At 38.6% G+C, this 13,284-nt stretch overlaps 1 protein-coding gene across 3 annotated transcripts in view; it reads right to left on the bottom strand.

The window, feature by feature from the left end:
• The window catches only part of RALGAPA2 (Ral GTPase activating protein catalytic subunit alpha 2), a 294,845-nt gene that overhangs the window by 228,194 nt on the left and 53,367 nt on the right, over positions 1-13,284 (bottom strand). For all 3 annotated transcript variants that reach the window (XM_070419823.1, XM_070419824.1, XM_070419825.1), the window contains exons 5-8: positions 8,045-8,088; positions 5,182-5,359; positions 4,295-4,410; positions 1,156-1,294 (exon numbers count right to left, since the gene is read on the bottom strand). In XM_070419823.1, the coding sequence (XP_070275924.1) occupies positions 1,156-1,294; positions 4,295-4,410; positions 5,182-5,359; positions 8,045-8,088 (477 nt within the window). The remainder of the gene's footprint in view (positions 1-1,155; positions 1,295-4,294; positions 4,411-5,181; positions 5,360-8,044; positions 8,089-13,284) is intronic.

Genomic DNA, 13,284 nt, shown 5'->3' with positions numbered 1-13,284 from the left:
TCAGATACCACTATTTCCAAAGAATTAATAAGAGGTTCATTTTCATGCTTTGTATTCCATAATCAATATGAAAATTATGAATTTGAGATTGACTACTTGCTGTAATTCCAACTCTCTTACTAATTTTTGTACATGCATGAGGCAGAAAAATCCTTAGCAAACAACTTTATATTTCAGAATGTTAATAATATACTATGTTTTCTATAACATAAACTACTAATGAAATCAGAAACAAAATTTTTTTAAAATACCCACATACAAAGCTAACAAAATACATATCCTAGTACCCTCACAAGCAGTATTTCTACATTTTTCAAAATGCACCAAGTTTCAGTTGTTTCCCTCTTGCCAGAGAGAGAGAGAGCGCGCATGTGGACAAATAAATGCCCACAGACAACTGAATTAGTTGTCCACATTCTCCAGGTGGATTAATGTCTGTTGTAATCTTTTCCCCTCCCAAATGCTCTTGATTATTCATTGTAACTAATTTCACCTGCTTTAGATAACAGGCAGAGGAAGGTTTGCCTCACCTCTACCTCTAAGGGATGCTTCTGGCCTGTGAGCCCTCATTTCTTAAAGAAGGAAAACTTAAGAAGCTAAATAAAAAAATCCCTTATGTTTCCTTCATCTCTGGGCTTACAGTCCCTAGGCTGCCCAACTGCCCAACATCTGCCCCTCCATAAGCAGCTGTGGGTCGTCTCTGCTGGGTGAATGATCCAGTGAGAAAGGCAAGGCATGCTGTGGGCAGCTGTGTGGCCTGGGCTTGCCTGCCTATCTACTGAGTAAGGCCTGGGGTCACCACACCCCACCACCAGTAAGAGAAGACTTACTGAAATGTAAGCTTTATTTTTTTTTCCATTAAAAGATTTTAAATATAATCACACCCCAAAAAGCACAATTCATTGCAAATTATTTCTGAGTATAGGAGCCACAGTTCCCTCTTACTGTTGTGAGTTGAGGTACATCTTAGTTTGTATAAGCATTTAAAACAGTTAATATCAGTTACTAGGAAACTTTAAACCTCTTACAATAAAGTTAGCATTAAGTATAAGAAAAAGATTACTATTTTACTTAAAAATAATTAGAGATTGCTCTGAAGGAAACTGTACAGCTTGTCTGTGGAAATCCTCCTTATACAGCTCAAACAGTACTTACCAAGTGCAGGTTTGTAGATGTTTGTTAACTTAGTAAATGATGGAAATAAATGAGGAAGATAATACTTTCGAAACAATGTAAAAAGAAATTTAAAACCAGTATCTTGATTCTCCTTATTTTTCCACTCCAAGCTTGCAGCCTTTGGATAATATGTGGGAAAAAACACATATATTTACATTTCAAATTAATGTATACTAAACTGATTTATTTTTAAAATTGACAAATACTGATAATCATGTAATAAAACCATATCTTAAAACTCAAAAGATGACAAAAATGAATAATTCTAAACAAACCAGTAACTATGTTAAAAACATGTTTACTGCGTATTAAAAAAAATTACCCAACAATCTTGCTCTACTATATTATGTTATTTTTTTCACATGTTCTTTATAATGATTTAACATTCCTTGTGCCCTTAAAACATCTAGTTAGATATAAAAGGTGCTTTTTTAAAAACTCAAAAAGGTCATTTATAATAAACAAGAATTAAGGAAACAAACCCTTATAAAGATTTCATCCAATGGTACCTCCATGCAAAATCAGTATCAAAAGATCCAGCTACGGAATCTTGGAAAATGCATTGTCCTTACTAGAAGCAATCCACAGGCTAGGAGAGGCTAGGGCTGCCAGTTGAGCCACACCTAATAGTGGGGTCTTAGTACTTGTTAGAACACAGAGTGCCCTACACCGGTTTCCCCAAATTCCTTCATGACGCAGTCCACTTAGAAAATGATAACAGTTCAGCACCTGAGGTAAAGGAACGAGGGGCTTTGGCGGCTCCTGGGCAGAGGAGCTCAGTGTCTGTAACCTGCCAGAAGTTCTCTGGGATGGGCCAAGGCAGAAACTCTGCTCTGAGGACTCACCCAGAGAAAGGCGGGGGCGGGGGCGGGGGGCGGGGGGGAGACACGCACACATAATTCTACACACAATTTAGGGGCTTAAGTCTAAATAAAAACCTCCCCCAATATCAATGGCTTCCTTCCTCTTATGGGATCCTGGTGACTTCCTAACTTATCTGAGGTCACACAGCTCATTAATGACACATCTAGAATGAAAACCCATCTCCCAGCACATCAAAGACTGAGATACTCTATGCTGATCTGGGACATATGGAAGGCCCTGCCACTTCTGAAAAGAGTTTGAGATGCATGTAGAATGGGCCAGCAGAGCTAAAATGTGGAGCTTCTGGAAGATGACAGATACCCCAGCAGGACTCACATGATTTAGAGCCCTGTGTTTCTGGTGCTGGCTAAAGGGAACAGGAGAGGAGAGCAGAAAAGATCACCCAGCAGGACATAGTAGTCAGAAAGAGCAGCCAAAGGCTGAATCTTGAGGGACAGCAGAGAGAAACACAGTCCCCCAAAGAAAATTGGAAAGAAGCAAAAGGGAGGAGGAAAGCCAGGAAAAAACATCATGGGAGGAATCTCACAAAGGAGGGGCTGCCACTATGAAATCATCTCAAAGACTGAGTACAGAGCAAAGGTAAGAGTGTCTTCCTCTGGACTTGACACAAAAACCCCTTCATGTTCTCAGCAGAGACAGGGTAGAGGGAGATGACAGAGGGTGTCGAGGAACGTCAGGTGAGAAAGTGGACTTGGCAGAGGTTACTACATCAACAAGCTTGGCTGTGAAGGGAAGGACAGAGACCGACTATACCCAGGAGGAACTCAGGGATGAGAGAAGTGTTCGATAAGAGAAAAGCACTCAGTAGCTTTTTTCTAATCATATCAATGCTCAGAAATACAGACTAAGAGACATTAATCACTTATTGAAATCATAATTATTTCAGTTCTGTATTCAGTTGGTAAATGTAAGAGGAAGAAATATGTGACATAAGGCAGACCTGTGCTGATGGCATGATGAGATAGTTACATAAGCCTTCATTCAAATCTCCCTGCCTGCTCTGTCTATTCCTGACCCACCATTCAGCCTCGGGGACTGCCTCCTTCTCCATCCTGCTTCACTAGCATAGAGATCAGGGTTAGGGAAGGAATAAAGAGGCAAAAATAGTTTAATACACTATGAAATAATATAAATATAAATATAAATATAAATATAAATATAAATATAAATATATATATATATACTGGTATGTATGCTTCTGCCCCAGTTCCTGGCACAGAGCCCTATAACCCTTGTAATATCTTAAGTGTTGAGAGCCTAGCGACATCTTTTTTTCTATTGAGGTGACTCTGGGTGGGCTCCTGGATGGAGGCTGATCACTAGAAAGACCAAGCCATGATTACAACTTGGAATTTTTAGCCCCTACCCCTACTCCCCATTTCTCCAAAAAGGGGAGAGGGACTGGAACTGAGTTAATGATCAACCATGGCTATGGGAGGAAATTGCCATAAAATCCCAACAGCAGCGGTTTCAGTGAGCTTCCAGGTGGGTAAACAAGCCCATGTACCAGACAGTGACGCACCCCAACTCCATGGCGACAAAAGCTCCTGTGCTTGGGACCTTTCCAAACCTTGCCCCATGTACCCCTTCATCTGGATATTCACCTGTATCCTTTGTCATATTCTTCAATAAACTGGTAAACGTAAGTAAATATTGCCCTGAGTTCTGTGAGCTGCTCTAGAAAATTAATTGAATTTGAAGAGGGGATCATAGGAACCTCTGATCTGTAGGCAAATTGGACAGAAGTTGTGGATAGCCTGGGACTTACTACTTGGGATTGGCATCTGAATGGGATGGGAACAGTCTCATGGAATTGAGACCTTAACATGTGGACTCTGATGCTATCTCCAGGCAGATAGTGTCAGAATTCAATTAAATTGTAGGACACCCAGCTATTGTCACATAGAATTACTCATTGGGGTAAAAAACTCAGATGAGCAGAAGTGCCATATGTGACATGTTCTGTGTGAATATGGTAATAATATTAAAGTAAAAGAGACACACAGATGGAGAGCTGAATTTTTCCCTTAACATGCACACTAACACAAAATGGTGTACATGCTTGGAATTTGCTGACGTGACCTGGTACATACTCTATGTTTAGTGAAATAGCACATAAAAACACCTCAAAAAGCCAAAATGCAAAATGTGGAAAAATAGAAGAAAAGATAATATTTTTCCCTTTCCTACTGAGAATAAGACCATCATTGAATTACCTACGATTTGCTCTTACCTGAATAACCATATATTTCAACAGTATTTGAAGAAAAAAGCATGTTTGGTCCTCAGCAATCTTTTCCCCTGATACGGCTGGCAGGAGTGGAGTGATCTCCTCTGGATATATCTTTGCTGCAGAGCGGAAAATAATGAGAGCTCTTTTACCACAGTTAAATTTTAACAGGGATTTTTAAAAATGGCTTCTATTAAAATACATCTATCCATCCACTAGAACTGCTCACACAGACCACGCCAGTGTGCATGAAGGGCTGGGAAACAGGAGACAGAAGGCCATGAAGCCACCCCTACCACTGCACCATCCTTTTCCCTCTCAAATTCTGCTTTGGTCAGTCTAAGATCAAATACCTGTCATTTGGCAATAAAACTGATGTGCAGTTATAAATCAATGGTCCTAACAGGACATAAATGGCTGCCAGTAATAGTCCCATGAGGCCACTATTGTCCTTCCACGAATGTTGCATGAAAATACACAGCTGGCAAAAAAAGAACCTGGGTGAGCAGATGAATGTCCACTTATGAAACAACAGTAATGAGGACAAAAGACAGTACTTTCGGGAAGTGGATATGAATTGCATTAACAGCCACAAAAACACTCCAGACATACCATGTCTCTACTTTCTGCTACTGCCAACATCTGTCTACTCCCTTCCATTTCTGTTTCCACCACTTCAATAAACTTCTCTTGTCATCATTTCATATAAAACAGTCTGAAGTCTTTCAATTCTAATGTTTGTAAGACTCTACTGTGAATATGAAGAGGATTCCTCTCCAAAATTCATCTATGAAATCAAGATTTCTATTCAAGAAAATGGCAAACCAAGGAATTCCTTAATGTAACTTCAAGAGTCCTTTCAACCAGTAAGATCTGCTCACATCACTCACCATCAGCTACACTAGGGCTCGGATTGATGAGTGTCTCCAGAGTACAGGGTCCTCTGGAGGACAAGATTGCTGGGAAACCAGGCACGAGGCAAGCAAAAATCAGCACCTGCTCTTCTGCACAGTTTGTCTGAAGTGCTTGAAGCCACAGAAGAAACAGCCTGATTCCTTCACATCTTATCTAAAAACAAAATTAAAAGTAACAAAATTAAACATATGTATATGGAGAAATGCATTTTAATGTAGCATCAGTTCTGAGAAAGAAAAACTAGAGGTGAAAGGTACTGTTAAAGTACTGCACCAAGTTCTTTACTTAGAGACAAGTAAGTAAGGATACTGCAATACCGCACAAAGGTTAAGAGCTTGGGTTCTGGAGCCAGAGTGTCCGGGTTCAAATGCAGGCTCTGCCACTTTCTAGCTTAGCTGTGACCTGTGGAAAACCACTTAACCTCTCTATGCCTTAGTTTCTCCACCTGTAAAATAGGGATGATAACAGAATTTACCACGAAGTACTGGTATGGATCGAGTGAGTTAGAACAGTGTCTGGCTCACAGCAAGCACTGTGTATTTCCTATTAAACATACTTCATTCCATAGGCACAATGCCCATATCATCAACACTCAATTACCCATGAACAATGCAAAAAAATCTTCCTCCAAATTTGCACTGTGCTTTGGACAGCATTCATGTCATGTCACTACAATAGGCACAAGTCCAATGCTCCTGTAAATCAGAACACTTAGAGCTAAATAAGACTTTGAAGAACTGGCTCAGTGGGCTGGGGCAGCTCTCATGTCCCTATCTATTCTCTCCAACACCTTTGCCAAGTTCTAAATGCTGAGCATCCCTGGTAGAAAACATCTATAGAGGCAGCTGTGTCCTTCCTCCTCCTCTACACTTACTTTCAACTTCATTCTATTCCAAGAATTCATAAACACCGGTACTTCCATTTCTATATACCTAAATGGCTGAAAAGATAACATCAAAGAAAGAAGTTAAATGAGCAAAAGAGATGAAAAAGTGTCAGACAGAGCTGAAAGATTAGTGAGCTCCAAATGTAGGCAACTGAGGGACTGCCTGGCCGCCTTTCTATTACACCAAGGTACGGAGCCTGCCAGAGTGAGTATTCAAGCCAAACAGGAGGCTCTACAGAAAAGCCAAGAGGAGGAGAAAGGCCAAAAAAAAAAAAAAAAAAGAAACAAAAAGATTGGCTAACACCCCACAGAAGTCAAATTCACAAAGACAAGTGGCAGTGCTACCCCCATTAACAATGGACTCCACAGCGTACATTCAGACCTGCTAGTGAACTCACTACTCATCTGCACAAACCCCCATGGACACTCACATCTGTCCCATCCCCAAGCAGGTAAATTAAGTAGTGACATTACTGAATGCATAATGCTATTCAGAGTCTGACAAAAAATGACATGGTACTATGTGTACCTAATCAAATTATATTGAATTTAACAAGAAGAAAGTTCAAAATTCTATCACAAGTCTCCAATATTCTTATGCTAACTGTATTTCAGGTAATTAACATAAATAAGGCCAATAAGAAACATGAGATAACAACCTCACAGGTTTTAACTGTAAGACTATTCATTATAATAGGAGGGACAAAACACAGAATCTATTGTGAAGCTAGAAGTAGCTCGCCTCCTTGTTTCAGCATGTAAGAGATATTTAACATGCCAAGTTTAAGTAGCTATGATGGTTAAACCAAAAAATGTAGTAGCTTACTAAAGGCACACTCATAATTTAATGAGCCACAAGTGAATTACCTTCCATAAAATATACATCCCAGGCTGGCTTCTATGCCAATGATGTTTTAGTGCCATCTTATCCCAGCATCAAATGGTATGTCATTATAAAAGGCATACTCATTTTAAAATAAGACAATTTTAACTTAAATTACAAGATCAATCTCCTTACATCAATAAATATTCAAGAGGAAGGCTCTGCTGCTCTTTCCCACACAACGGTGCTCAAAAATAAATAAAAATAATGATTTTAACAAGATTACTGGGTGAACAGAATCAGGCACATTAGCTCTGAAGGTTAGAAAGGAACTGGTTCAACCCCTTCCCTTTTTTAATGATAAAACTGGAGCAGTTAGCACCTTGCCACTGGTTCCCTAACTGTATACAGCAGAATCAAAATTAAAATTCCAAACTCCAAATCCCAAGCCAGTTTCTCCTAATAATATTTAAAATGTCTATCACAATAAGTTATGATATAAGAACAAAACTAATAATATTGGAAATATAATTTCTCAATTAAAAATAAAAACTAAACCCTAGCCCAGGGGCCCTCAAACTTTTTAAACAGGGGGCCAGTTCACTGTCCCTCAGACCGCTGGAGGGCCAGACTACAGTTTAAAAAAAAACTATGAACAAATTCCTATGCACACTGCACATATCTTATTTTGAAGTAAAAAAACAAAACAGGAACAAATACAATATTTATATTTGCATGTGGCCCGAGGGCCGTAGTTTGAGAACCCCTGCCCTAGCCAGTTTGGTTCAGTGGATAGAGCATCAGCCCACGGACTGAAGGGTCCCAGATTTGATTCAGGTCAAGGGCACGTACCTCGGTTGTAGGCTTAGCCTGGTTGGGTGCATGCAAGAGGCAACCAATCAATGTTTCTCTCTCTGTCTCTCTCCTTCCCTTCCACTCTCTCTAAAAATCAATGGGAAAATATCCTTGGGTGAGGATTACCAAAAAAATATTAAAAATAAATAAAATAAAACTAAAAACTAAGTCAAGTGGTTTTTAAAGTTCTTTTCTAGTGGCCTAATTTTGTTACTTTATGGAATAACTTAAGACTAATAAAAAATGCCATTACACATTCATCTAAAATAAATACCTTAACAGAATTTCCAGTGTGTAGAAGCTTCTTTAAAGTTGAGCCTGAAAGTTTAAAACAATAGATTAGAAATGGAGTATATAAATTTAAGATCTATTTTTAAAAGATCAGTTTTAGAAAGAAAAAATGTTTTTATAATAAAAGATAAAAGATAAAAAATAAAAGGAAGAAGGCTGACCTTCAAAAACAAAGCAATGTCATGGAAGGAGAGATGTTTTTAAGATAAAAGTACTTTGAATATGAACCTTTTCAAAATTCTTTTAAAAGAGTCAAAATGATTGATATTAAGGAAATACAGATGCCCACGCACATTAAGGAACTCTTTTCAAATAAGAACAAATTTGTGCAGTAGGGATATAAGAGCAGAAGGTTTCAACATGAGAACTGGTGATAAGTACCTGAGAGCCTCGCCTGGCCACTTAAAGTATTTCTTCACACCATAAATTCACAAAGATATTTCTACTCTAACTTTACCATTATGAAATCCTTTTCATTTTAATTTCAAAAAGTTTATCTGTATATATCTTACCTGTTTGATTTTTAAACTTATCCAAACTATCATTACATCCATCCCCATCTCTTCAACCCTACTGGTTGCCTCTACATTGATTCATGTGAAAAAAAGAATTAATGAATAAGTAAAATCTAATTAGTTGAATTGATTCTCTGAATTTCTAACTTCTATTGGCTAGCTTTTATTGTATTTATAAATAACCTTAAATGTAAACCTTACTACTTTTGAGGAGGCAGTAAGAATATCAAGGCTGGGACTAGGATAAGAAGAGTGAAGATTCTGCAAAAAAATTAAGGCGGCAACAAAAACTCAGTAGTCAAAACAAATATCTTAATGAAATAGTTTTTTAAATTAATATAAAAAATCCATAATGACCAATATTAAAATGTTAGATAAGTATCAATGTTGAGCTGAGTCATACTAGAGCCTGGGGTAAAAGGAAAAATATATACCACTATATATATTTTTAATGGCCAAATTTCCCCAAAATTTTAAATGTCGAAAAAATATTGAAAAATCAAAAAACTCAATATTAAAAAGTATTTTAAAATCACATTATTTAAATATTTTATTTATAAAACAGAATGTAATATAATTTTGCTTTCTTGGCTTTAACAGAACCAAATTCATCAATATTTTCTAAATCTACTGTCTTGCTCATTTTCAATTCCAAGAATTGTCATTCTTGATAATTTCTACTCAGGAAGAACTGACAATCATTTAAAAATCTTTTTCAAGGCCGTAAGTTCACAAAGATAGCTCGAATCTAAATTTAACATTATAAAATCCATTCTTAATTTAATTTTTTAAAAACTCCCTCCATAGCTGAAACCAGTTTGGCTCAGTGGATGGAGCGTCAGCCTGCGGACTGAAAGGTCCCACGTTCGATTCCGGTCAAGGGCATGTACCTGGGTTGCAGGCACATCCCCAGTGGGAGATGTGCAGAAGGCAGCTGATCGATGTTTCTCTCTCATCGATGTTTCTAGCTCTCTATCTCTCTCTCTTCCTCTCTGTAAAAAAAAAAATCAATAAAATATATTTAAAAAAAAAACAACTTCCTCCATATATCATGCCTCAAACAATTAATAAGAAATGCAGTATACCCCCCCACCCCCCACCGCCAGCAAAGGGGCAAAAACATAGAGAAATGCCCTCTGAGGGCTGGCCTGCAAGATCTGCTGAAAGCTGCCAGTGGAGCAGAAACACAGAACCTTCTGGCACTATAAATGTCTATGATAAATGCAAGAGAGCAGTAGTCCACTGGAGGAATTTGAAATTAACAAAAATTAACTCAAAATAAATCAAGGACATAAATGTGAAACATGTTAAGTATAAAACTTCTAGAAGACACAGGAGAAGATCTTTATGATTTGGGTAAAATAGAGCATAGGAAATACAGTTGATAACATTATGCCTGGTGGGTGCTTGAAATACTGGGTGGATCACTTTCTAAAACATGACTGTCTATCCACTATGCTATACACCTGAAACTAAATAAAATAATACTGAATGCCAACTGTACTTGAAAAATAATATTTTTTTAATTTAAAAAAAATGTTTATATAGCACTGTTCTTCCTACTACATACGGAATACTAAATTTAGAATGTAAAAAACTAAAATAAGTAAGGATAGTAGAAACCTAAAATGTCAGCTACTGACTATTGAAAAGCTTCCTGCGCTAGCCTCAGAGGTTGTGTAAAAGTCAAGATGCCAAAGCTAAGACAAAATTTAAGGCACATTCCTTTGAAATCTGGAGTTTCATTATAGTTTCTTAGTTTCTACAACTAACTTGGTCAATACCTTGAGTGACAAATAGTAATGGTTTTAACAAGTCCAAATAAACTGGGAAGAATGCAAGAGGTACAGTGACATATGTAAAAAAAAAAAAGTGTAGAATTACAAATCCCTAATCCCTAATAAGCAATTGCAAAATCTGAAAAGCTAAGAAATCTGAAGGTCTTTGTGTAATTTTTCAGTGGACAGGAACTGACCTGCTCTTAACTCATGTGATGTCAATACCTGGCTAACCTAAGGTTCTGTTGAATTAGCCCACTGATGACGAATAGTCCCATGTTAGGCTACATAAGTAATAACTCTCTTGGTTACAGGGTGCTGCCCAGATCCCTAGGAGTGTTATCTACAGACATTAACACTGTGTGAATATTCACTGTACATCAATATACCATAGTGCCATTCTAAATCTGAAATACTAGAGGTCTGGTGCACAAAATTCATGCACAGCAGGGGGGGGGGGTCCCCTCAGCCCAGCCTACACCCTCTCGCAATCCAGGACCCCTCGGGGGATGTCCAACTGCCGGTTTAACCCAATCCCAGGGATCGGGCCTAAACCAGTAGTTGGACATCCCTCTCACAATCCTGGACCGCTGGCTCCTAATCGCTCCCCTGCATGCCTGCCTGGTCACCCCTAACTGCCCCCTCCCTGCCAGCCTGGTTGCCCCTAACTGCCCCCCTGCTGGCCCGGTTGCCCCCAACTGCCCCCCCTGCTAGCCTAGTCACTCCTCACTGCCCCCGCCACCCTAATCACCCCCAATTGCCCGCCCCCCCCCCCGCCGCCACTGGCCTGGTCACCCCCAACTGCCTCCTCCTGCTAGCCTGGTCGCCCCACACAGCCTGCTGTTCAGTTGTTTGGTTGTCCCTCACTAACCCCCTGCCGGCCTGGTTGTAGGCAGCCATCTTTGTGAGGGTGTGAGGGTCAATTTGCATATTACCTCTTTACTATATAGGATTCTCATTTCAAACCACATCTAGCTTGAAGATCATCATAAAAGGGATGTGGACCTGTCTAACATCAATTCCTACCTAATTTGATAAATCATGGAAAAATATGCTTATCTGAAAAGAGCCTGTTTGATTCAAGCACTAAGTATATAATCATCAATTATAAGAATTCTTTTACATGCAAATGGTTAAACTTCAGCCATGTTCTAAAACATGGCTCATTCTGAGTACATTACAGGGCCAGTTTATTCTACTACTACATATGCTAGATAAACAACACCTGCTCTTAATATGGCTCAGTAGACCTAGTGCTTGGAAACCCAATCCAGGAGTCAGTGTTCCTGGTAAGATGCTATCAAAGCTACTTGTACCAGCAATTTTAACAGTAACCATGTGGTATTAGGCAGAAATAAAGTACTACCACATACTGTCTAGTAGATGCACCAAGTTTCACAACATATTTCACAAATTAATTTCCACACATAGTTCTAATAAATTTATTCATGCTGAGAGGAGTCTACCAGTCTTCAGACATTTTAAAGTACTATCTGAAGAAAATGAGTATGGTTTTCATATAAATTACAAACAAAATTAAAAGATTATAGCTAACACAGACTAAAAAAATACTTCATTTAGTCATTTCTCATTGTCACCAATTCCTGCTATATCATGTAAAAGAACAAATCCCCATGATGAATCTTTAGCTTATACTTAACATTTGATTTAATTTTACTTTAATTTAAATATACAAAGTCAAAGCATCAATTAGCAGAAATGCTATCAATAACTCTCTAAAATTTAAAGAAAAACCTTCTCTATGTGTTTGAAAGATTTAAAGACCACGGCACTTATCTTTAATAATATAGTCATTCACTTCAATAGATGTATGTACCATATATACTTTACTTTCTTTACATTTATAACATACTAGAGGACCGATGCACGAAATTTGTTCAAGGGGCTCAGCCCTCGCAGCTGCAGTGGCTTGCCTCGGCCCTTGCAGCTAGCTTCGTCCGGAAGGTAGTCTGGAAAGGTTGTTTGGCTATCTGGTTTAATCAGCATATTACACTTTTATTATTATAGATAACTTTAAATTGTTTATATACGAATCAGTCACATTTTTCACATAAATAATCCTAAATTAAAATTAACATTCTAAATTCTGAATTTTAGAATATCCACTAAATATGCCATGTTCTTTCAGGTTCCATGTCTTTATATATTGATTTTTCTACCTAAAAAGCCCTTTCCACACTCACCTTTCAAGGCTCAGATTAAAATTACCTCTCTTGTGTTACTTGATTCCTCTGAATAGAATTATTCAACTTTTCTTCTTTGCTGCCATTACACTTCTTTCAAAGTGACAGCTATACTGTAATTATTTTTTCTCATCTAACCCCCACTAGGCAATTGGCTTATACAAAGATGGTGAGATATTCTTTGTTTTTGCCCCAGAACTTTTCACACAAATATCTCTCCTTCAGTAAATATTTGACTGTATGAATGATCAAATACTTAAGATTCCATAATGAGGCTATGCTCTCCTCAAATACAATCCTGTACAATCCTATATAATAAAAGGCTAATATGCAAATTGACCGAATGGCAGAATGACTGGTCGCTATGACATGCACTGACCACCAGAGGGCAGACGCTCAACGCAGGAGCTGCCTCCTGGTAATCAGTGCACTCCCACAGGGGGAGTGTTGCTTAGCCAGAAGCCAAGCTCACAGCTGGCGAGTGCAGCAGCGGTGGCGGGAGCCTCTCCCGCCTCCACAGCAGTCAGACATGCCCCAAGGGCTCCGGGACTGCAAGAGGGTGCAGGCCAGGCTGAGAACCCCCCACCCCTGAGTGCACAAATTTCATGCACCGGGCCTCTAGTCATCTAATAAAGGAAAGTTGTAGGAAATGCCAGTCTTCTAAGGCTAAAGGACTAAACCAACACTTTAAACGGAAGGTCAAGTTCACAATCAATACCACAAATT

The sequence above is a fragment of the Myotis yumanensis genome, unplaced genomic scaffold, assembly GCF_028538775.1.
Source record: "Myotis yumanensis isolate MYYU_CA2020_CCGP unplaced genomic scaffold, mMyoYum1.0.hap1 SCAF_7, whole genome shotgun sequence".
Classification (NCBI taxonomy): Eukaryota; Metazoa; Chordata; class Mammalia; order Chiroptera; family Vespertilionidae; genus Myotis; species Myotis yumanensis.
The sequence above is the reverse complement of the archived record's forward strand: the minus strand, read 5'-3'. Positions and strand labels throughout refer to the sequence as shown.